The sequence below is a fragment of the Stomoxys calcitrans genome, chromosome 4, assembly GCF_963082655.1.
Source record: "Stomoxys calcitrans chromosome 4, idStoCalc2.1, whole genome shotgun sequence".
Classification (NCBI taxonomy): Eukaryota; Metazoa; Arthropoda; class Insecta; order Diptera; family Muscidae; genus Stomoxys; species Stomoxys calcitrans.
The window spans coordinates 48,139,622-48,164,541 of record NC_081555.1 but is presented as its reverse complement, the minus strand read 5'-3'; the positions used below and the strand labels follow the sequence as shown (position 1 = coordinate 48,164,541).

Genomic DNA, 24,920 nt, shown 5'->3' with positions numbered 1-24,920 from the left:
TTCAGACCCCTTAACGCCCGATCGGCCTATATCTAACTATAGTCCGATTTGAACCATATTTGGGTGGCCTAAAAAATTGTAGGGGCGGACCCTCCCCCGTTACCCCCAAAACACTACCCAAAATCAAAAGTGGACCGATAAGGACAATATGGGTGTCACATGAAAAGTATGCAGGAGTACATAACAAAACTGGCATACAAATTCATGTCGAAGTTTGGGGGGTCACCCCACCCCCACAAAAACACCCAAAATGGGCACATTAGACAATCACGGATATATGGGACTCGGTTTTTTTGTTCCATATAGACTGAAAAACGGCAGAAACGATTTTCTCGAAATGTTCGCATATTGTGTAGGTTGGTCTGGAAGGAAACATAGGCTATATAATTTTTCGATACCGGACGGGAGAAGGACCCTCCCCCTTATGCCAAAAACACAACCCAAAATCAAAAGTGGACCGATCGGACAATATAGGTATCAAATGAAAGGTATTGGAGAGTAGAATACGAATATGGTATTAAAATTTGCGTCTAAGTACCCATCGGGCCGCCCAACCCTAAAACTCCCCCAAACAGACATATTGGACGTTCATTTCAATATGGGGCTCAAATCTACTCCCGAATAGATTTCGAATCTGGCATACAAAATCAGATCGAAGTATAGGGGGTCACGCCAACCGTCAAGAATGCCATTTGACCCATTATGACTATATGATACTCTGCTGAACCGTTTGTCTGAAAAAAAAACACAGGCTATATAATTTGTAGATATCGGCTGGAGGTGGACCCTCCCCCTAACCCCAAAAACACCACCCGTATACGATGGTTAAAAAAGGGTATCAAATGAAAGGTATTGGAGACCAGAAAACGAATATGGTATTAAAATTTGGCTCCAAATACCCAGCCGCCCCCCGTATTAGGCAGTAGATTACAAATGCTTTATGCCATCATTAGGTGTAAGTAATAAGAAATCGCCCACCGCCAAATGGGCATATTACCCGACCCTGGCTATATGGGACTCAAATGAAAGGTATTAGCGAGTAGATTACGAATATGACATTAAAATTTGAGTTGCAGTGTAGGTGGCGCTTTTCCTCCTAAAGATACGTCAAATGGGTTATTTCACCCATTATGACAACATGGAACTCAAATGAAAGGTATTTGAGAGTAGAAAACGAATTTGATATCCAATTTTGGAGCCAAGTGTTTTGGAGTACGCCCTAAAGCACCTCCTAAACTGAACTTCATTTCCGTTAGGAATAAAGAACGAATTTGATATCCATATTTGGGTCGAAATGTCTGATGTGCAATCCCCTCCCTAATAATAACATTACCCTAAGGAAAAACACTACCACCAGGAACCGAGATGCGGCAAATTCTCACACATCATTGAGTGCTTTTCGATTCAAGTTTAAACTCAATGATAAGGGAACTTTTTTTATAGCCGCGTCCTAACGGCGTGCCGCAGTGCGACACCTCTTTGGGGAAAATTTTTTTAATTACCAGGCAAGGCATTGTACCTCGCAAATGTCGCCAACATTGAGAGGGGATAAACACCGCTTTGTCCGATGTTCTCGCCAGGATTCGAACGCGTTCAGCGTCATAGGCTATAATGGCACGAATTCGATATCCGCATTCAGGGCGAAGTGTCCCCACCCCACAAATATATCAGAGAGTTAAAGAAGGCGCAGCGGAGCGGGCACGGTTCGGCTAGTGAAACCTATAAGACAAAATATAAATAAAATTACAATTTTTACAGAAATTTATGGGTATATCACCATTTATTGAAGTCAAATCTATTTTATATATTATTATGTCGCTATTTTTTGTCACAAAATCCATATTAGGGCACATTTGTTATACTTGTACTTGCTTTTCTTTTGTAATATTCTTCAAAATGAATTGACCTCATGTGGGCATGGAGTCCTGTGCGATATGTAAATGATTTGCCACAAACTGGACAAATGCTGATGTGTACACTGCTTATTTGTTTCTTTTCGTCATCAGTGAGTTGGTCGAAATGTAGAAAATGCTTATGACTTAACAACGAATTTTTGTTTGCCAAACACTTTTGGCAATATTGACACTGAAATGCTTTGGGATTGACGTGGATCAAGGCATGTTCTACAAGACGAAATCGATATTTGATCTTCCGCCCGCAGCATTCTATGAAGAAGTCATTGGAGTAATGTTCCATTTTGAAATGCTGTTTAATGGCGGCGAAATCTGGGAATTTTTTCCGGCAGACATAGCAATCTAAGAAAGGTCTCCACTCAGCTAAAATGGCATTACCTTCAGCCATTGACTTTGAGTATTGTGAGGTTAAAGCTGGTGAGGGGTTTTCTGAAGTTCGGGATCGTTTTCTTAATACAGTCAATTGATCATTTGAATCTTCTGTACTTGATATGGAATTAACTGACTGATGCTCCCACTGGTCCAGTTCATTAACAACGAAGACATCTTCGTCACTGCCGCTGGGTTCGTCATCTATCACAATTGCTTGCTGCACCTGAGCCTCTGCATTTTCAACATACTGTAAACCTCCGGATACCACCGGAATAATATCTGTGGCAGGTGCGGTTTGACTTAAAAATTGTATCCCACTATCTGTAACAATAAGTTGTCCCGAGCCAAAACCAGCCGTAGAAGGTACTTCAAGTCGGTCTGTTTCTTCCATAAATTCATCCAAAGCATCAGGTATTTCAATTCCATCCGCTGGCTCCTGGACTCGCGAAATATTTGGCTCATTCACAGTTTGCACCTCGTCATTGACAAGGTTATCGTGTAAAATAGTCACCGTCTGTTGGAAACTGTTGAAATCGGATATATTGCGCCAACACTCCATGCACAAAACTGCCGTCGAATCTTTGGGTCCATGGTCCAGATACTAAAAATGGTAACAGAGATATGATGATTTGCGTTCACTTCTAATCTATGGCAAGTAGGTATTACCTTGATGTGGAAAAATTTTTTTGTGATGTTATAAATCTCATTGCAACTGCCACTGGCGTTGTATAGGCGTAGGCTGTCGATGCAACTACTCCTGCATAATCGACACGCATGGCATCCCGGCATAATATCACACTTGAGAAATAGAATGGATAAGAAACACGATTTTAGTTACACCAGAAAATGAGTACACACTAATTATGCTTTATGAGCTGAACAAGTTTCTTATGATAGTAAGTTGAAGTGGGAAAGGCAACCGCAAGAGGCTTGTTGGCATTGATTTGTGTTTTAAACTACGAGTCATGCCATTGCTGTGTATTGCAGTTGCCATACTTATGTTGTTGTTGTAGTCACATATTTGTTTGTGCAGATAGCGACCCTCGTTAAGCTTCGTAGGTGAGCAAGTTTTTTCCGGTCCATGGGACCGATCGCCGCGGTAATGTGTGCCATTAGTTTCTTAAAGGCACCACTAACATTACGTTTCGAACGTTTGAAAAAACCAGCAAATAAGTCCGGTTTGGGGTATGGGCCCTAATAACTATGAATATCCAGCTCCACTGTCTTGAAGACCCAAATTGTCTTGGTGAGCAAATAGGACCTACTTGGGGGTTGTTATGATGGTGGGACGTCACCTAAACAGTTGGTTCCGAATGTTGATGTCAGATTTATTGTCTACTCCCGAACATTGATATCAGATTCGTGCTTTACTTCCAAAGACCTTCCATTTGGGTAAATGTGGCTTCTTTCGGGTATGTTCTCGGGGATGGGCCGCACCCCAAACACTTGGTGCCACATCTGGATATCAGATTTGTATTCTACACTCAAATACCTTTTATTTAAGCCTCATATTGCCATGGTCAGTAAATAATTCCTGTTTGTGTTGGGGTCCCAAATTTGGATATCAGATTCGTATTTTACACGCAAATACCTTTCATTTGAGTCCCATATTGCCATGGTCGGTAAATATGCCCGATTTAGGGTTGTTTTGGGGGAAGGGGTGGTCTCCCAAAAACTTGGTCCGACAAATGGATATCAGATACATTTCCAATCTTAAATACCTTTTATTTGAGTCCCATATTGTATATATAAATTTGGTGCGTTTTGGGATGGGACGCCCCCGCTAGGTACCCCATCCGAAATTTGAATACCAAATTTTTGTTTGTAGGTTACTATAAGAGAGCACACAACATTTCGCTTAAATCGCACCACCCATCTCCGATATTTGGCGTTTCTGAAAATTAGGGTAAGGGGGAGGGTCCGCTCACCCTTTAAATATAAAAAAATTTAGTACCCTATTTGCACCACGGGATCATTATGCATCATCAGTGAAAATTGTAAGAACATCGATTCGGCCGTTTCTGAGTCTATAAGGAAGACACAAACAAACCGACAAACAAACACAAATTGATTTTTATGTGTAAGAAGATGACATAACCTAGACAACTCAACACCAACATTGCTTGTCACAACAGTAAAGTTGCGATTGGCAAAAAAATTGGTTGAGGCAACAAATCTATTTTCTGGGTGTACACCCATAGAAAAAATCAAGCACGGTGTTGACCACAAAGGGACCACATTCGTTCATAAAAGTGAACCAACACACGGATGTTATTAAATCAACCACAAATATTTATAAACCAACTGCAGTTATGTTTAACGAAACGTCCACAGCCGTTCACATTCTGACAACCTCTAGTGCACATTTTTGCAAAAAAATTCTGTATTCCGATGAGTATCGAACCTGTGTTCCATCAATCCCATTGTGTGCATACCAAAGCCTTACCACATTGCACCACGGCCGGCTATACACATACAATGTTTTTAGAGACATTTAAACCTAAAGTTGGTATACATACACATTTCATAGGGATGATGTTCAAAACGGCCATTGTATAAAACAACAACGCGTCTTCACAAAATCATCCACTCTTGTTGACAATATTATCAACAACGCCCGTGTATGATAATGATAACGTTGGTGCATGATTTTGCAACATATTCTTCGTATCAGTGTATGTCCATTTGGGGGTTTTTGGGGTTGGGCTGCCCCCAGACAACTGAGGCTAAAATGTTATATCAGATTTCAAATACCTTTCATTTGCTACCTATATTGCCCATATCGGTAAGCGTGGCATTTTTATGCGTTTTTTTGGGGTGGGCGGGTCCCTCAACACTAAGGGTCAAATTTTAATTTCATGTTCGCACTCTACTATTATATACCTTTCATTTGATACCCATATTGTCCCAGTCGATAAACATGTCCGTTTGTGTGGGTTTCACTTAAATCAATGCAAACATCTCCGAGATTTGGCTTTTTTTAAATTGGGGTAAGGGGGAAGCTCCGCGCCCCTTCCGGATATCAGCAAGTATGTAGGAGAGGAGTACTTTAAATTTGGAAATCTCTGCCTAATTTTAGTCGAAAATGTATTCCAAATTTCCTGTAGATTTTCCACACTAAAATACCTCTTATTTAAACCGCACATTGCATTAGTAAAAGTCCTTCTTGGCAAGTGGTGGACCTCCTGAGACTTGATTCCAAAAATGAAAGTCGATTTCGTGCTCTACTTCCAAAGACTTTTCAATGTAAATATGTTCGATTTAAGGCGTTTTTTTGGAAGTGGGGTGACCCACGAAACATTTTGACCCACAGTTGGATATCAGATTCGTTTTCTACTCTCAAATGCCTTTAATTTGATCGCATATTCTAGTGATTGGTCTATAAATCCGTTTGGGAAGTTTTGGGGGTGGGCGGCCCTCCAAGGATTTTGATACCAAATTTTTATTTTTTAGGTTACTGTGAGTGTGCAAACAAAATTTCGCCTAAATCGCTTTACACATCTCCGAGATCTGGTGTTTTTGAAAATTAGGGTAAGGGGGAGGCTCAGCCCCCCTTTAGATATCAAAAAATGTAGTACCCTATTTCTCCACGAGTCCTTAATGCACCATCTGCGAAATTTTTAAGAAAATCGGTTCCTATATGGAACACACAAGCAAACAAACAATCATTTTTATACCCTCCACCATAAGATGGGGGGTAAACTAATTTCGTCATTCTGTTTGTAACTACTCCAAATATTCGTCTGAGACCCCATAAAGTATATATATTCTTGATCGTCGCGACATTTTAAGTCGATCTAGCCATGTCCGTCCGTCTGTCTGTCGAAAGCACGCTATCTTCCGAAGGAGTAAAGCTAGCCGCTTGAAATTTTGCACAAATACTTCTTATTAGTGTAAGTCGGTTGGTGTTGTAAATGGACCATATCGGTCCATGTTTTGATATAGCTGATATATAAACCGATCTTGGGTCTTGACTTTTTGAGCCTCTAGAGTGCGCAATTCTTATCCGATTGGGATGAAATTTTGCACGACGTGTTTTGTTATTATATCCAACAACTGTGCCAAGTATGGTTCAAATCGGTCCATAACCTGATATAGCTGCCATATAAACCGATCTTGGGTCTTGACTTCTTGAGCCTCTAGAGTGTGCAATTCTTATCCGATTGGAATGGAATTTCGCACGACGTGTTTTGTTATGATACCCAACAACTGTGCCAAGTATGGTTCAAATCGGTTAATAACCTGATATAGCTGGCATATAAACCGATCTGGGATTTTGCCTTCTTGTTTTCAATTCATGCCCTCTTCCAATATCAACAAATTATAAAACCTACTCCTTCTTCCTGACTATATTCATAATCTACTTCCGAATATCTTTCATCGGAGTCCCATATTGTCATGCTCGTCCAATAAACCTATTTTAGAGTGTTTTGGGGTTTGGGCGGCCCCAGTTACTTAAACCCAATTTGTATTAAAAAATCGAACTATACTCATAAATACCTTTCATTTGAATCCCATATTGTCCCGATCGGTCCACTTTTATTTTTCGGTAGTATTTCTGGGGTAAGGGGAAGGGTCCGCCCCCCTCGGTTCAGCCGTATTTGAATCTATACGGAACAAACAAACAAACACAAATTCATTTTTATATATACGAAGCTGGACAGGGCCCGCTCCGCTGTGCCTTTTTTCACTCTCTAATTTTATCTGAGCCCTATACGGTAACGTCAGGAAATAAGTCCTGTTTGGGGGAACTGGTATGGCCTTTCAGATATTTCGCGCCAATGTGGATATTAAATTGGTGCTCTTTTCCCAAATACCTTTCATTGGAGCCGCATATTGCTATGGTCGGTAAATATGTCCGGTATGGGGGTGTTTTTGAGAGTGAGGCGGATCCCCATATATCAGATTCGTGCTCTGGTCTCAAATACCTTTCATTTGAGTCCCATATTGTCATTATTGGTTTATATTCCATTTGGCTGGTGGCTTTGGAGGTTAGGCGGCTCCCTAGATATCCCACGCATCTCTGAGATCTGCCGTTTTTGGGAATAGGGTGAGGGGAGTGTCCGTCCATTAAAGTTTTGATGTTAGATCTACTTCATTCTCTTGGACTTGGTGGTGGACTGGAGTAGCCAAACTCTTTACCCCAAAAGTGGATATCAGATTCATACTCCACTCCCGAAAATCACATTGAAGCTACATATTGCTACAATCGGTATATATGTGTGGTTTAGGGGGAGTTTATGGGGTTAGACGTCCCTGAAATACTTGGCTATGAAACAGATACAGATTTGAACCACTATTTGCCATAATCCACAAATATGTCCAGTTTGAGGGGTATGCAGGGTGGGGCGGCAACCCATGTACTTACAAATAAACAACAAATTTTTCCCCATGAACATTCCACTAAAGAAAAGGGGAAAACTTCTCACATATCAATGAGTGCAGTCGGATTCAAGTTTTAAGCTCAATGATAAGGAGCCTCCTTTTAGCCGAGTCCGAACGGCGTGGCATCTTAAAGATCCGCAGATCCTCCTGTTTCCATCCCAATTTGAGGCTAAAAACTGTACTATACTACCAAAGACCTTTTATTTTTGCTTTATTCTATCCTGATTGGCCTTCATATATTATTTCATATTATTCATATGTTCTTTTAATTCGTCCTTTTTTGGGTAGGATAGGGGGAGGTGGATTGCCCTCTGACACGTCTATTCATTGAGTACAATTATTCTCGGTCATCCTACATGACAGTTTGGCGTTGCATTTATTGGGAAGAGAGTGCATGACAGATTGGAAGTCAAGTCCCAAAGACATTTCATTCAATACCCATTTTGTGACGTTGGACATTTATGCCCTTTTTGGGGCTTTTTTTGATTGGGGAGACCCCCTAGACACCTTGGACCAAATTCTTATAACAGATGAGTACTCAGCTTCCAAATATCTTTCGTTTGATACCCATATTGTCCCAATCGGTAAACATATCCTGTTGATGGGTTTTTGGGGGTGGGGAGGCGCCTCAAACACCAAGGAATAAGTTTTTATATCAGCATTGGACTCTGCCTTTAAATGGTTTTCATTTGATACACATATTTTCCCAGTCGGTAAATTTGTCCTGCTGGGGGGTTTTGGATGGTGGGGAGGGCCCTCAGAAACCAAAAAATAATTTTTTGTCTCAGATTTGTATTTTACTTTTAAATACCTTTTATTTGATACCCATATTACTCAAAGCGGTTAAAGTTTTCTGTTGGGTGGTGTTTTTGGGGGTGGGGCCACCCGACGGTTAGGGTAACATTTTAATGCCAAGTTCGTACTCTACTCTCAAATACCTTTCATTTGATACCCATATTGCCCAAAGCGGTGAAAGTGTCCTCTTGGGGCTTTTTGGTGGTGGAGTTCCCCCCGAAATTTAAGAGTGAAATTTTTATACCAAATTCGTAGTCTACTCTTAAATACCTTTCATTTGATACCCATATTGTCGCAATTAGTCCACATGTCCGTTCGGGTGGGTTTTGGGATGGGGCGTCCCTGCCGATTATAAAGCCCCCCACCAAAAAAAAAAAAAAACAAAAATTACAAAAAAATTTTGCTTACATCGATGCACGCATCTCCGAGATCTAGGGTTTCTGAAAATTGGAGTATGGGGCAGGGAAATTTACCATATTCTCGCCGGGGGCCTAAACTCTACCATCTCCGATCCGGGCGATCACGGAATGCGTGAAGTGGTGTGGTGCTAACGCGAGGACGTCGAGTGTGAACATTTACCGACAGTAAAACTGCTATAAGAGCAATAACAAACAGGACGGTAAGGTCACGAACAGTCTTGCAGTGTACGAAGTAGACTAATACCTTCTCTGGGGATGGCAAAATCCGCTTCGTTAGGGTGCCGGGCCATAACGGAGTAAGGGGAAATGAAAGGCCAGATGATTTGGCGGTGAAGGCCAGAGGACTGCCGTCAATAAACTTGGTTACCCCGAAGTCTTTCGGGTCGACGCAGTCCGAGTTAAGGGCTTGGGAGAAGAATGCGCATGCAACCCTGTGGAACAGCGAAACGGTCGGTAGGATGGCCAGATTGTGAAAAGACGAGGCTATTACTGAAAGCAGGTAAGAAGGAGGTCAGTATAGCTATTGGTATTATGACGGGACACAGAACTACGAGCTCACTTATGTAAAATCGGTGCGGCAAGTCATAGCATGTGAAGGGCATGCGGTGGCGATGATGAGACGTTGGAGCATTTCCTTCATCATTGCCCGGCTATCGCGTCTAACAGATACCGGCACTTAGGTGGGGACACTATACAAGACATAAACCAACTTGGGGGAGTGGCATGAAAAACAATTAAGGATTTTGTAAGTAGCACGGAATTCCTAACATAGATTGTCTTTTTGAGGTTTCTTTTCTTTTGCATTTAGAGCGCACAACAAGCCGATTACTGGTTTCGGTGTATGTCCATAGTGGAAACCTTACCTAAGATTTAGTGTTTAAAAAAATGTATTGCTAAAAACACGAGTTTTACACTGTGAATCACATTTCGTTGAACAACGGTGCACGATGCAAAATTAAAAATTTCCAATATTTTTTTTTAACAGAAAGTCGGGAAAAAATCAAAAGCTGGGATAAAATCAAAAATTTCCTATAGTTTTTTACAGAAAGTCGGGATAATACCCGCAACCTGTCAAGTCGTTCACGTACTTTGTGTGCCAGCAGAAGAAATCACGAGCGTGCGTGAGAGCGAGCAAAATTTTATGTTTGGTAAATGAGAGCCTGCAAATTTCTACTGGATGTTTTTCCCCAGTTTTTTTCTTCAAACAAGTAATGAAAGAGAATAAATGTTGCTCTTACTCTCCTGCCATTTTTTTTTTTAATTTTGAAACGTAATCGAACCCACCTTATATCAAACTGAAACTGAGCAGTAACAACATATTATTCCTATTTTCAATCCATCATTCAAGTTATTTTCTTTTGACTTACGCCCATGTTGTTACAAATAAAACAAAAATTAAAATTGCTTTGTAAATTGTCAGCCGAAAACCAACAAAAAACCATTGCTGTTGTGGCAACCAACAGCTCTAAAAAGTTGCTGTTTTGTTTTCACATTTTTTTTATTTGTTTATATTCTGTTCGTTGCCTACCGCCAACAAATTTTGTTCGTGTTTCTGCCAGTATAACCGCAACAACCATGTGAGTGTGCACACATTCATAAATACAATCTTAAGAATACATTTTTTTTGAAATACGTGCATAAAATGAAAGTACAATAAAAAGAGCGGCAGCTCTGTTGACTGCGAACAACACTTCTTGTCTTCTACTTTACCCCCTGACAAAACGGTTTGTCTAGCACCGCTAAAGTTCGTGTTCGCACGAACGAACGCATGTACATAGTATGTTCGTTGAGCACAAACAAGTTGAGTCAAAAATGCTGTGAATGGAAAAATTGTACAACACAAAAAGACTACACAACACACAGTAGGCTAGATGTTCATAAATTAAATTGAATGGTACTTACCCCGGCAAAAGGTTTAACAAAACACACAAAAAACAAAACTCAGACGAATACAAGAACCACACAGCAGACGCGATGAATAAAATCGTGAAATGACTTTTCGGTTAGATCTAGGGTACTGAAGCCGACAAGCTGCTGTCCTCTACAACTGCACAATACACACTGTTTGCCACTGCCGGTATTGAAAGAGAATAACGTAGACTGAAAGAGCGAAATTTAGAGAGAGAGAGAGAAAATGAATTTCAAAAAATTGTGGTGATGTGCATACTCATGCACACGTAAGCTTGTACATGCTGTAGATAATTATCTTTGTTTAGTTGAATGTATGTGCGAGTGGGCAGATAAAAATAAGTTTGCTTCGGCCAGTGCTACACATACCCAAACAGCGGCGCCATGGTGTTGTTAAAACGCAAAATAGGTATACGTACTCGCACATTTGAGTTTGACTTGTTTGATTTTTTTTTACAAACATTTTGTTTTTATGTGTTTACCTACTACAGCATGAAATTCCCCGAATATGATGGTGAAAAATGACTCGCAAAATTTATAAACAAATACTTTATGGGAATAGGATAATTTAAAGAAGCAAGTGCAGTGCGAAATGGGTTTAACACACCAAACAGGTTAAGCTTTTTATGCGCATACATATTGGGCTGCCCAAAAAGTAATTGCGGATTTTTTAAAAGAAAGTAAATGCATTTTTAATGAAACTTAGAATGAACTTTAATCAAATATACTTTTTTTACACCTTTTTTCTAAAGCAAGCTAAAAGTAACAGCTGATAACTGACAGAAGAAAGAATGCAATTACAGAGTCACAAGCTGTGAAAAAATTTGTCAACGCCGACTATATGAAAAATCCGCAATTACTTTTTGGGCAACCCAATATTTTGGCTTGATGTGTAAGTTGAAAACTTATTAAATTAACATATGATGTTTTAACACGTAAAAAATCATACAAAAAATCAATTTATAAAAGCAAACAAAAATTACTACACTAAAAAAAAAGCTTTGTACATTATTTAAGATTTAAAATAAAGATGCTAGCTTTAAATTTAATTTCCTATTTATTAACGGGTACGAACATTCGTTTCAAATTAAGATTGCTGATTGATGCTTAGTTTACTTCATAGATGTTCAATTATTTTTCGAAAAATTCTTATTTTATACCCTCCACCATAGGATGGGGGGTATACTAATTTCGTCATTCTGTTTGTAACTACTCGCAATATTCGTCTGAGACCCCATAAAGTATTTTTATTCTTGATCGTCGCGAAATTTTATGTCGATCCAGCCATGTCCGTCCGTCTTTCCGTCCGTCTGTCTGTCGAAAGCACGCTAGCTTCCGAAGGAGTTAGCGTGCTAAGCTAACCGCTTGAAATTTTGCACAAATACTTCTTATTAGTGTAGGTCGGTTGGTATTGTAAATGGGCCATATCGGTCCATAACCTGATATAGCTGCCATATAAACCGATATTGGGTCTTGACTTCTTGAGCCTCTAGAGTGCGTAATTCTTATCCGATTGGAATGAAATTTTGCTCGACGTGTTTTGTTATGATCTCCAACAACTGTGCCAAGTATGGTTCTAACGGTCTATAACCTGATATAGCTGCCACATAAACCGATCTTGGGTCTCGACTTCTTGAGCCTCTAGAGGGCACAATTCTTATCCGATTTGAATGAATTTCAGCACGAAATATTTTGTTATGATCTCCAACAACTGTGCTAAGTATGGTTCAAATCGGTCCATAACCTGATATAGCTGTCATATAAACAGATCTTGGGACTTGACCTCTGGAGCTTCTAGAGGGCGCAATTCTTATCCGATTTGGCTGAAATTTTGTACGACGGATCCTCTCATGACCATCAACATACGTGTTTATTATGGTCTGAATCGGTCTATAGCCCGATACAGCTCCCATATAAATCGATCTCTCTATTTTACTTCTTGAGCCCCCAAAGGACGCAATTCTTATTCGAATTGGCTAATAGCAGAGCAAATCTTTTTTATATCCTTTTTTGTCTAAGAAGAGATGCCGGGAAAAGAACTCGACAAATGCGATCCATGGTGGAGGGTATATAAGATTCGGCCCGGCCGAACTTAGCACGCTTTTACTTGTTAAACTTAGCATCTTAAGTCCGTTTCTATGTTCGTTTTTCATAGGTGAAAACAACGGTTACTATTTGAAACACTATGAAAATCTCTTATTTTAATTGGCTATGACAGAATATTTGTTCCAATAGCTGAACGAAGAACAGCGTTCCAAGAGCCTCGATCTTCTACGCTCATTCTCTCTGACACCAAGTTTCGAGGTGTCTCCCACTACTTTATCTTTCCATCGGGCTTTGAGTCTTCCCAGTTTGCGTAAACCACCGTGTTTGCCTTCAAAAGACTTCTTTGCTGGAGTTTCTTCTTCCATTCTGGCAACCGTTGTATTTTGATGCGTGTAATTATGCTATCGTCGTCATACATCTCATACAGCTCGTGATTCATTCGTCGCCTATATTCTCTGTTAACGCAAACGGGTCCATATATTTTACGAAGAATCTTTCTCTCAAATACTCCAAGCACTGCCTCATCTGCTTTCACAAGTACCCATGCTTCAGAACCATATAACAGCACGGGTAGTATCAGTGTCTTATGTAGTGTAATCTTCGTCTGTCGAGAGGTGGCATTGTTTCTAAACTCCTTACTTAGTCCAAAGTGGCATTTGTTTGCCAGTATTATTCTTCGCTTAATCTCAAAACTGGTGTCATTCGTTTCGGTTACGGCGGCGCCGAGGTAGATAAAGTGACTGACTGTCTCAAAGTTGTGGTTCCCAACTTTCTCCATTTTCTTTATCTGCTCTGTTGTGCAAGGCTTTTTGGGAGTTGAAACCATCCATTTCGTCTTATCTCCATTTACTGCCAGACCCACTTTCACTTACTCTCTTTCGATTCTTTCAAAGGCTGCAGTTACTACTTCCGGTGACCGACCTATGATATCGATGTCATCGGCATAGGCGAATAGCTTGTGTTCTCTTGTGATTAGTGTGCCATATCTATTCACATCTCCATCTCGTATAATCTTCTCTAGCAGGATGTTAAAGAGATCACACGATAGGCTGTCTCCTTATCTGAAACCTCGTTTGGCATTATATGGTTTGGAGAGATTCTTTCCTATTCTTACTGAGGGACGCGTATCAGCAAGTGTCATCCTGAAAAGTCTTATTAATTTTGCAGGGATACCAAACTCAGATATGGCTTGAAATACCTTTGAACTTAAAGGAATATCGAAGGCGGCTTTGTAGTCAACAAAGAGGTGGTAGGTGTTGATTTGTCCTTCTTGGGTCCTTTTCAGGATTTGTCGCAGTGTGAATATCTGGTCCTGGGTGGATTTACCAGGTCTAAAGCCGCATTGATAGGGTCCAATTATCTCGGTGACTTTAGGTTTTAATCTTTCACACAGTACTCTGGAGAGCATCTTGTATGCGATGGGGAGGAGACTTATTCCTCCGTAGTTGCCACATTCGGTCTTGTCTCCTTTCTTGTGTACGGGACATAGTATGCTGAGGTTCCAATCATCGGGTATGCCTTCTTCTAGCCAGATTGCGCAGATAAGCTGATACCATACGCCTTATTAGCGTGTCACCGGTCTTAAATAGTTCAGCGGGTAACCCGTCGGCTCCTGCTGCCTTATTGTTCTTTAGTCGGGTCACTGCTACTTGGACCTCATTTTGAATAGGAGGTAAACATTCTATACCATCATCAGGGATTGGTTCTGCGGTATCCTCTTCGCCGCCAACATCGGACACTAGCAGTTTGTCAAAATGTTCTTTCCATATCCTCAGCATGTTTTCTGTGTCAGTTACCAGATTTCCTTCTTTGTCTCTGCAGGAGGATGTGCCTGCACCAAAGCCATCGGTTTGATGTTTAATTCTTTGGTAGAATTTCCGGACTTTATTCTGACTCCTGTACATCTCAATTCTCTCACACTCACGTATTTCCATTTCCTTTTTCTTTCTGCGGAATAGACGTTTCTCCTCTCTCCTTTTCTCCCGATACCTCTCCTTCATCTGGCGCATTGCTACTGATTGCTCTATATGCCGCATTTTTGGCTTCAGTAGCATCTCGACACTCTGGGTCGTACCAGGGTTTTCTTGGAGGAGGCTTCCGGTACCCAAGTACGGATTTCGCGGCATTTTCCATGTAGTGGGCAATAGTTTGCCACTGCGCCATTATATCACCGGTACAAGGAGTATTTTCATCAAGCAGCTGGCTCAGTCGAGTGGAGTATGCCGCTGGCAATTGTTGTGTTTGTAGCTTTTCAATGTCCAGTTTCCGTGCAGTGTTAGATCGTACTTTCCTCGCCATGGTCAAACGGGTGCGAAGCTTTGCTGCAATAAGGTAATGATGCCAATCTATATTCGCTCCACGGATCGATTGTACATCTAACACGCTGGATGAATGCCTTCCATCTATCACAATGTGATCAATTTGGTTTCTCGTGTTTTGATCCGGTGACAGCCATGTGGCTTTGTGAATATTTTTATGTTGAAATCTGGTGCTACTAACTACCATGTTCTATGCCGCGGCAAAATCTATCAGCCTCAACCCATTACTGGACGTTATCTCGTGGAGCTTAAACTGTTGTTCCGACTGTTGGACCAAATTTTTGGCTTTTATCCGGATTGTGGCTAGCCTCTTATCCATCAGAGTAAAGCTGGAGACAAGGTTTTTCAGTCTTCGACTGACCACAAATCCACAGCGAAATTCAGGCCTCGTGTTATGGCAGCTATAGCATAGTTCGTCACCGTTTGGTGTTGTTGTGACGCCATTTCCAGTCCATCGCACTTCCTGTAAGGCGGTTATGTCTGCCTTGTACTTCTCTAATACATCCGCCAGCGCGTATACTGCACCTTCTCTATAAAGAGTGCGGACATTCTAGGTGCAGATCCGCATATCATGGTCCTTTTTTCGTTTGCGTGGGTCAACGTTGGGGGGGTCAGGTTTTACTATGAAAATTTCTATGAAAAATAATAGTTTTATGGAATTTTTGTCATAAGTAATAAGGATATGTCCTACTGAATGAAATTAGCAAGTTTTTTTGCTTCAAAATCTATTAACTAAAAACATGTAAAAGCGTGCTAACTTCGGCCGGGCCGAATCTTATATACCCTCCACCATAGATCGCACTTGTCGAGTTCTTTTTCCGGTATCTCTTTTTAGGCCAACAAAGGATAAAAGATAATAATTCCTATGCTATTGGAGCTATATCAAATTATGGTCCGATTCGGACCATAATCGAATTGAATCGACCATAGCAGAAGTCACTGTGTAAAATTTCAGCTCTCTGGTGGCTCAAGAAGTCAAGATCAAGATCGGTTTATATGGCAGCTGTATCAGATTAAGGACCAATTTAAACCATATTTAGCATAGTAGTTGTGAGTCATAGCGAAACACGTCATGCAAAATTTCAGCCAAATTGGATAATAATTGCGCCCTCAAGAGGCTCAAGAAGTCAAGACTCCAGGTAGGTTTATATGACAGCTATATCAGGTTATCAACCGATTTCAACCATACTTAGCACAGTTTTTGGCAACCATAACAAAACACCTCATGCTAAATTTCAGCCAAATCGGATAAGAATTCCGCCCTCTAGTGCCTCAAGAAGTCACGATGTAGGATCGGTTTATATGGCAACTTTTAGGTATGGACCGATATGGCCCATTTACAATCCCAACCGACCTACACCGATAAGAAGTATTTGTGAAAAATTTCAAGCGGCTAGCTTTACTAATTCGAAAGTTAGCGTGCTTTCGACTAACAGACGGACGTACGGACGACGTTTTTTCACGTAACCAACACGCAATGGATGTCCCCTATATATGCAGTGCATTGCGTTGGCAATTGGGAAAGTTAAGGTTTGGAGGGGGAAGGAGGGAGTAGTGTTTATTGACATTAGTCTTAAATTTCTGAACGTCAATGTCGATGGGAAAGATATAAGCCGGAAGTCGATTCCACATATGAATGATTCGGGCGAAATATGAATTTGCTCGGTAATGCATGCTTCGGTCCACTGGCCAATCAATTACAAACGGGTGTGAGTTCCTGGCAAGTCTTGCTTTCCTGGTGAACATCCTAACGTCAGGGATAAGAAGACGAATATAACTTTGACCAACGGATATCACATTGTATCTTCATGTCCAGAACATCAAGAGTATCTGACTGTTCAGTATCTATACCGTCGATAGATATCGACGATTGAAGTGGATCAGTGAATCGCTTGTGAGACAAGAAACAGCACTGCGTCTTCTTTGTGTTAAAGTCTACTCTGTTCATTCTACCCCACACGGAAATGGGCAACAAATCTTGGGAGAGCGTCTCATTCATAATGCGCCTCCTGTCCACAATTTCTTGAGGACTGTTATCGTCAATTGAGTCGACTGGATTCGAAGTCTGACCCAATAGAACGTCAATGAAAATAAGTAAAAGGGAACGGGAAAGGACAGAGCCTTGTGGCACACCTGCGGTCAATGTATACTCATCTGATGAGAACCCATCTACAATAACTCGTATAGTGCGATCTCTGAGAAAGCTCGATATAAATCGAACGAAGTTATTACCGACTCCAAAAGCGGCAAGCTTTGATAAAAGTGCACCGTGCCAGACCCTATCAAATGCCTTGGAGATATCCAGAGCCACGACCTTACTCTCACCAAACTGGTGGATAGAGCGACTCCATCGTTCCGACAAAAATGTCATTAGGTCTCCCGTAGAGCGATTTCTGCGGAATCCATACTTTCTGTCGCTAAGAAGGCCATTGGACTCTAAGTATCTGACAAGATGATGGTTAATCACACCCTACATAACCTTGGAGAGCGCGGTGCTTATCGCAATTGGCCGGTAATTCGCAGGGTTGTTCGACCCACCTTTCTTGGGGATGGGCTGAACTTTCGCAACGTTCCAACGCGCCGGGAATACTCCCGCACAGTAGGCAAGGTTGAAAAGGTTGCATAGTGGACGAGTAAGCGTCGAAGAACACAAAGGACAAGTGTTGATATACCGTCCTGGTCCGGAGATTTATTAACGTTGAGATCCGCAAGGTCCCTTTTAACTCCACCTGTTCGAAGGAATATCTGAGGCATCGAACTAGGTACACTATCAGTCACGGGGAGTGGTTGATTGCTAAACGGCAAGGAAGAATTTCCTGCAAACACTTCAGCCAGTAGATTAGCCTTATCAACCGGGTTAGTGAATACCTGATCATCCTTAACAAGAGTTGGGATTGCCGATGCGTTGCCCTTTACTCTTTTTACGAATGAGCAAAAGCTCTTGCTTCCCCTCGGAGAAGCAATAACTTTGGCACAAAGACGCTGTTCGTAAAGAAACTTTTCGTGTCTAAGTACTCTGGCACACGAAATTCTTGCCTGTTTGAGCAGCATTTCGGTATTGGCATTTTTGTTCAGACGCCAAGTCCTAAATGCATACTCTTTTGATCTGACAGCATCTCTGCATGCACGGTTAAACCAAATTTTATCTTTTGATTTAACCGATAAATTCTTAATCGGAATGAACGATCTCATTCCTATTAATATTACTTCCAGCACCATATCGGCAACAGCATTCACGTCACCGTTTAGAAAACAAAGTTTCCTATTAAAATGCTAGAAAATTCGTTGAGCTCAGCCCAATGTGCTTGTATATAAAAATTTACCGCTTCGGGGCTTTGGAATAGGCGTTGCGAAGAGCAGAATACGAAAAGGACGCTAAAATGGTGCAGTGATCGGAATTACCAAGAGGCACAAGGACATTAACTTCATACTTCTCAGGGTGCAAAGTTAAGAATAGGTCAAGAGTGTTATGTTGGTGCCCTTCGATATATGAAATGTGTGTTGTTTCATTCACTAGTTGCATCAGGCTATTCCGCGCGGCGAATAGCTCGGAATGGCCTGATGGGAATGCCAAGAGGATTTACGGACATTGAAATCGCCAGCAACTACGATTTCAATGTCCGGAAAATCCTCTAAGATAAACCCGAAGTAAAGTACGTGTGTTCAAATCCTAAATTTAACCCAAATGAAATTAAATTCCGGATCTTGTGAGTCCAAGTGTTGCTGCCTACGGAACACTATGTCATTACGTCCATATAGCACCAAGCCTCTGTGGGGGATAAAAAGAGATAGAGTGTGATACCCTAGAATGTGAAAATCCTGTGGATCAGAATCCTCACCCACCTGGGTTCCACATAAAGCGAGGACATCAGGTCGATAATAATGAACATGAGAATATACCGCGAAAAAGTTTGAACGAAAACTCACCAAACATTGTGCCAATCACAAATATTAAACGTTATTAGTGTCTACAATGTATTCAAACCTGCTCTCTTATTGCCGTGAATACTCCTGCTGTTTAGTGTTATGCGGGATGACAGCGACAAGAGAACAAGAGCGTCAACCACTGCACACGAAGCGGGAAGTAGAGGGGCAACGAATACACCACAGAAAGACATAAAAGCCCTTTGTGTGGTGGGAAAAAAACAAACGATTGGCAAGTGCTGCTGAGTGGTGGGTATTTAAAGTTCGGCCCGGCCGAACTTAACGCCTTCTTTTTTGTTTTGTTTGTCTTTAACAAAGGTACATTGATGTCATGTCCCAAAGTCAATTTCCCAATTTTCAATGATGTTTTGGCCTTCATGTTAGATACGCACTTCTTGTGTTCATCTATAAAGTTTATTTTTGGCTCAATGGGTACGTAAATAAACAGAATTGTCGATTTTGGAGTGAAGATCAGCCAAAAGAATTGCAAGAGCTGCCAATGCATACAGAAAGAGTCACAGTTTGGTGCGGTTTATGGGCTGGTGGCATCATTGGCTCGTACTTCTTCAAAGAAGATGCGAATCGTAACGTACCTGTGAATTGTGAGCGCTACCTCGAGATGATATCCATGACATGTGGGTTCAACAAGGCGGTATCACATGCCACACAGCACGTGTAGCAATTGACTTACTCAGAGGCGAGTTCAGTGAACATTTTATTTCACGTTCGGGAGCGGTCAATTGGCCCCTATATCGTGCGATTTAACGCCTTTAGATTGTTTTTTGTGGGGCTATGTTAAAGCTCATGTCCATACGGACAAGCCCGCTTTAATTAACCCATTGGAAGACAAAATTTAAGCATTTATTCGTGAGATACTGAATTGAAATAAAGCTCTTAAAAAATCACCCTTTATATATGAGCTATATCAAGTTATTGATCGATATGGAACAAACTTATCATGCCGTACAAGTCATAGAAAAAATATCCCTTCCAAATTTTAAGGAAAATTGAGTAATAATTGCGCACTAATTGCCCAGAAAGTCAGCTATATCAGGTTATGAACCGATTAAGACCATACTTGGCACAGTACAGTTGGAAGTCATAACAAGACATCTCACACAAAATTTCAGCCATATCGGATAAAAAGAGCACCTCCTAGAGGTTAAAAAAGTCAAGACCCAAGATCGGTTTATATGGCAGTTATTTCAAGCGCCTAGTTTTATTTCTTCGAAAGTTTGCGTGTTTTTGGTAGACTGACAGACGGACATGTCTAGATCGACGATCAAGAATATATATACCTTATAGGGTCTTTGATGAATATTTAGAGGTGTTACAAACGGAATGACGAAATTAGTATACCCCCTATCCTTTGGTGGATGCTATAAAAACAAAATAACTTAGCTTAATACCAATAGCCTGCACAAAACCATTCATTGGTGACTGTTTTTATACCCTCCACCATAGCATGGGGGTATACTAATTTCGCTATTATGTTTGTAACACCTCGAAATATGCGTCTAAGACCATATCACGTATATATATATTCTTGATCGTCGTGACATTTTAAATCGAACTAGACATGTCTGCCCATCCGTATGTCTGTCGAAAGCCCGCTAACTTTTGAAGGAATAAAGATAGCCGCTATAGCCGAAATTTTGCACAAATACTTCTTATTTGTGTAAATAGGCCAAATCGGTCCATGTTTTGATATAGCTGCCATATAAACCGATCTTGGGTCTTGACTTCTTGAGCCTCTAGAGGGCGCAATTCTCGTCCGATTGGACTGAAATTTTGCACTTTGTGTTTTGATATCACTTCCAACATTTGTGCGAAGTACGGTCCAAATCGGTTCTTAACCCTAAACCGATCTTGACTCCTTGAGCTTTTAGAAGGCGCAATTCTTATCCGATTTGGCTGTAATTTTGCACGTGGTGTTTTGGTATCACTTCCAACATTTGTGCGAAGTATGGTCCAAATCGGTTCAGAGCCTGGTATAGATGCCATTTTAACCGATCTTGGGTCTTGACTTCGTATCGAGTGTAAGCTGTTGATTAAAAAAGCCCGAAGCACTACTTTTGCCTATCCCTGTTCAAACACACTGTCGAAAATTGCTTTTGTAAACTACTCAAGACGTTGTAATTGGGAGAATTTCTAGTAAAGGGTGATTTTTTTGAGGTTAGGATTTTCATGCATTAGTATTTGACAGATCACGTGGGATTTCAGACATGGTGTCAAAGAGAAAGATGCTTAGTATGCTTTGACATTTCATCATGAATAGACTTACTAACGAGCAACGCTTGCAAATCATTGAATTTTATTACCAAAATCAGTGTTCGGTTCGAAATGTGTTCAAATTTTGTTCAGCGATGAGGCTCATTTCTGGTTGAATGGCTACGTAAATAAGCAAAATTGCCGCATTTGGAGTGAAGAGCAACCAGAAGCCGTTCAAGAACTGCCCATGCATCCCGAAAAATGCACTGTTTGGTGTGGTTTGTACGCTGGTGGAATCATTGGACCGTATTTTTTCAAAGATGCTGTTGGACGCAACGTTACGGTGAATGAACACATTTCGAACCGAACACTGATTTTGGTAATAAAATTCAATGATTTGCAAGCGTTGCTCGTTAGTAAGTCTATTCATGATGAAATGTCAAAGCATACTGAGCATCTTTCTCTTTGACACCATGTCTGAAATCCCACGTGATCTGTCAAATACTAATGCATGAAAATCCTAACCTCAAAAAAATCACCCTTTACAAAACAAAGCAAACGTTTGTGCTTGCATATTCATGTGATACAATGCACTACAAAATTTTTACATATTTACTCACGCTTTTATTTTCTTCAAATTTTTCTTTTCCTTGTTGTTAAATAGCACAGAACTTTAATGAAACAGTTACATTATGGGCAACAAGCGAGTATTGACAAGAATTAAACTTCAAGCATGTTGAACAAATTATATACATATGTGCACGACAAGCCGCTGAGATCTTTGGAAACAACCCGCTGCACATCATTAACAGCGTCACTCTTAAAGAGAAACTGCCTGAGTATTTTGTCAGAATGTTGAAGAGAATGTACTAAAGGGGGTTTCCTAAAGAGAAGTCGCAAAGCCTAACAGCTTTGGTTGTGGTTTGCTAACAGATGAATGCCCGCACAAACATTTGCATATATATGTGAATTTATCTAAGTTTAGAGAAATCATTTGAAGAATGAGAAGATAAATCGATGATTGGAAACAAGTGTTACCATCGAGTGGAAATATACAAAGAAGATTTTTTAATGATACCGATTAGCAATAGAGTTGGCCGAATATAGAATTATTGTTATTTTTGGGATCCTTTGTTTATGAGAGGTTATGACAAAATATGAAAAATTTATAGCTGCCATATAAACCGATCTTGGGTCTTGACTTCTTGAGCCAACAGAGCGCGAAATTCTTATCCGATTTGGTTGAAATTTGCATGAGGTGTTTTGTTATGACTCCCAACAACTGTATAAAGGATGGTTCAAATCGGTTCATAACCTGATATAGCTGCCATATGAACCGATCTGGGATCTTGACTTCTTGAGCCTCTAGAGGGCGCAACTCTCATCCGATTTGGAAGAAATTTTGTACAACGGCTTCTCTCATGGCCTTCAACAAACATGTTTAATATGGTCTAAATCGATCAATAGCTTGATACAGCTGCCATATAAACCTATCTCCCGATTTTGCTTATTGAGCCCCTGCAAGGCGCAATTTTTATCCGAATAAACTGAAATATTACTCAATGGCTTCTACAATAATCAGCATTCATTTATGGTCCGAATCGGACTATAACTTATTGGGTATTCATTTGGTTTTTTTTTATAAATTTTCAGATATTTTGGTGTAATCCACACCGCCTGGAACATCGGACATTGTGTCAGTGTCCGTAGCCGCCACATGACCAAAAAGAAAGCACCCTTAGTCTCACGGCAATTTATCTAGCCACAATGTCCAGAGGCATAAGATGTAACATTAAATTCAGTTCATGAGATGGTGTCTACCTCCGTGAGGCTATGGTGCACAAAGAAGCCATGCTTTGGATCCGTTTGAGTACTGAGTAGTAGGTGGATTTTTGAAGCGCCGTCCACCAGACCACAACATAATATAGAATTGGAGATCTGGCAACTGTAGTATATTGCCAGTGCATGATACGCTATCTAAACCTCCAACTTTTGCCAATGGCTCTGTTGCAGATGATGATGATGATGATGATGACAAGAGTTGCCTTTCTTGCCCTTTCCAAAATGTTGGATTTGATGTCCAATTTTCTGTCCGGCAAAGCACTCAGGTATTTTGCGCTTTCTGTAAATTGAACATTCTCTCCTCCAAAGGAGGCAGGACTAGGACGTGTAGGGCTGTTTCAGTGGTCTTGCCTTTACTATATGCGTGCGGCTGTCGGGACAGGCGATCTCCAAGGACCTTTGCCCTATGATATGTTTCTATCAATAACATTTACTTAAATAAATAAGAGCGTGCTAAGATCGGCCAAAAATTGCGCCCTGTAGAGGCTCAAGAACTCAAGACCCAAGATCGGTTTATATGGCGCTTGAAATTTCAAGCGGCTAGCTTTACTCCATCGAAAGTTAGCGTGCTTTCGGCAGACAGATGGACGGTCGGACATGGCCGCTTAACTTACATGACGATCAAGAATATATATACTTTATGGGGTCTCAGACGCATATTTCGACGTGTTAAAAACAGAATAAAAACTGGAAACTGGTTGCGTTTCAACTAAATTTTCCATGAACAATCCATTAAAAAACAGGGCATACTTCTCTCAAATCAATGAGTGCGGTCCGACTAATGTTAAAGCTCAGTGATAAGGGGACTTCTTTTTATTGCCGAGTCGTAACGGCGAGCCGCATAGCTTAACCACTTGGCAGAGAAGTTTTAACAAGGCAGCATACCTTACAAATGAAGCCAGCATTAGTAAGGGTAAAACCATCGCTGAAAAATTTTCTGATGTTCATGCCGGAATTTGAACTCTGGTATTAGGCGTCATATGCAGACATGCTAACCACTGCGCCTCGGTGGCCTCGTTTCTCTACTTGCAAATAAAACTGCTTTCTTAATAGCATGGGACTCATATCCAAAGTTATTTTATTAGAAATTAGTTCTACAGTAGAACTTCTCTGTTAGCTTTTTCAAGAATTAGTTGTCGGCTAAATTTTATGGCTCTTTCTGCTGGAAGTTAAATGCCGTTAATTTATATCCAACTTTCCAATGGTTACATAGAGAGCAGGTTGTTATTGTATTGTTGTACTGTTCCTACTGTTTTTGGTAAATGTGTAAAGCAAATATCCGGATGTAGCCATATGAGAGGGATACAATGGCATGACAAGTGTTATTTGTAATTTTTATGTGGCTAGACGCATAAATATACTGCTGTTTGCCAACTTTATTCACAAAAAACAATTAAGAGCGTGCTAAGTTCGGCCGGGCCGAATCTTATATACCCTCCACCATGGATCGCATTTGTCGAGTTCTATGCGCGGTATCTCTTTTTGGGCAAACAAAGAATATTGAATAAGAACTGTTATGCTATTGGAGCTTTATCATGTTATAGTCCGATTCGTACCATAAATGAATGCCGAACATTGGAGAAGTCATTGTGCGATTTTTCAGTTCATTCGGATAAGAATTGCGCCTTGTAGGGGCTCAAGAAGCAAAATCGGGAGATAGGTTTATATGGGAGCTGTATCAAGCTCGATCGAAGATCGATTCAGACCATATTGAATGTTGAAAGTGAGAGAAGGCGTTGTAGAACATTTCTACTCAAGAAGTCAAGATCCCAGATCGGTTAATATGG

The 24,920-nt window shown here is 40.7% G+C and overlaps 2 protein-coding genes across 3 annotated transcripts in view; both read right to left on the bottom strand.

The window, feature by feature from the left end:
* The window catches only part of LOC106085282 (gastrula zinc finger protein XlCGF53.1), a 56,543-nt gene extending 34,560 nt beyond the window's left edge, over positions 1-21,983 (bottom strand). For both annotated transcript variants that reach the window (XM_059366971.1, XM_013249464.2), the window contains exons 1-2: positions 21,912-21,983; positions 10,787-10,984 (exon numbers count right to left, since the gene is read on the bottom strand). The gene's annotated coding sequence lies outside the window, so the exon portion shown is untranslated. The remainder of the gene's footprint in view (positions 1-10,786; positions 10,985-21,911) is intronic.
* On the bottom strand, positions 1,843-3,074 carry LOC131993974 (transcription factor grauzone-like). The gene is made up of 2 exons (XM_059367116.1): positions 2,952-3,074; positions 1,843-2,886 (listed from the first exon to the last, which is right to left on the bottom strand). Exons 1-2 carry the CDS (start codon positions 3,072-3,074, stop codon positions 1,843-1,845), a joined length of 1,167 nt encoding a protein of 388 aa, XP_059223099.1.
* Positions 21,984-24,920: the final 2,937 nt, after the last annotated feature.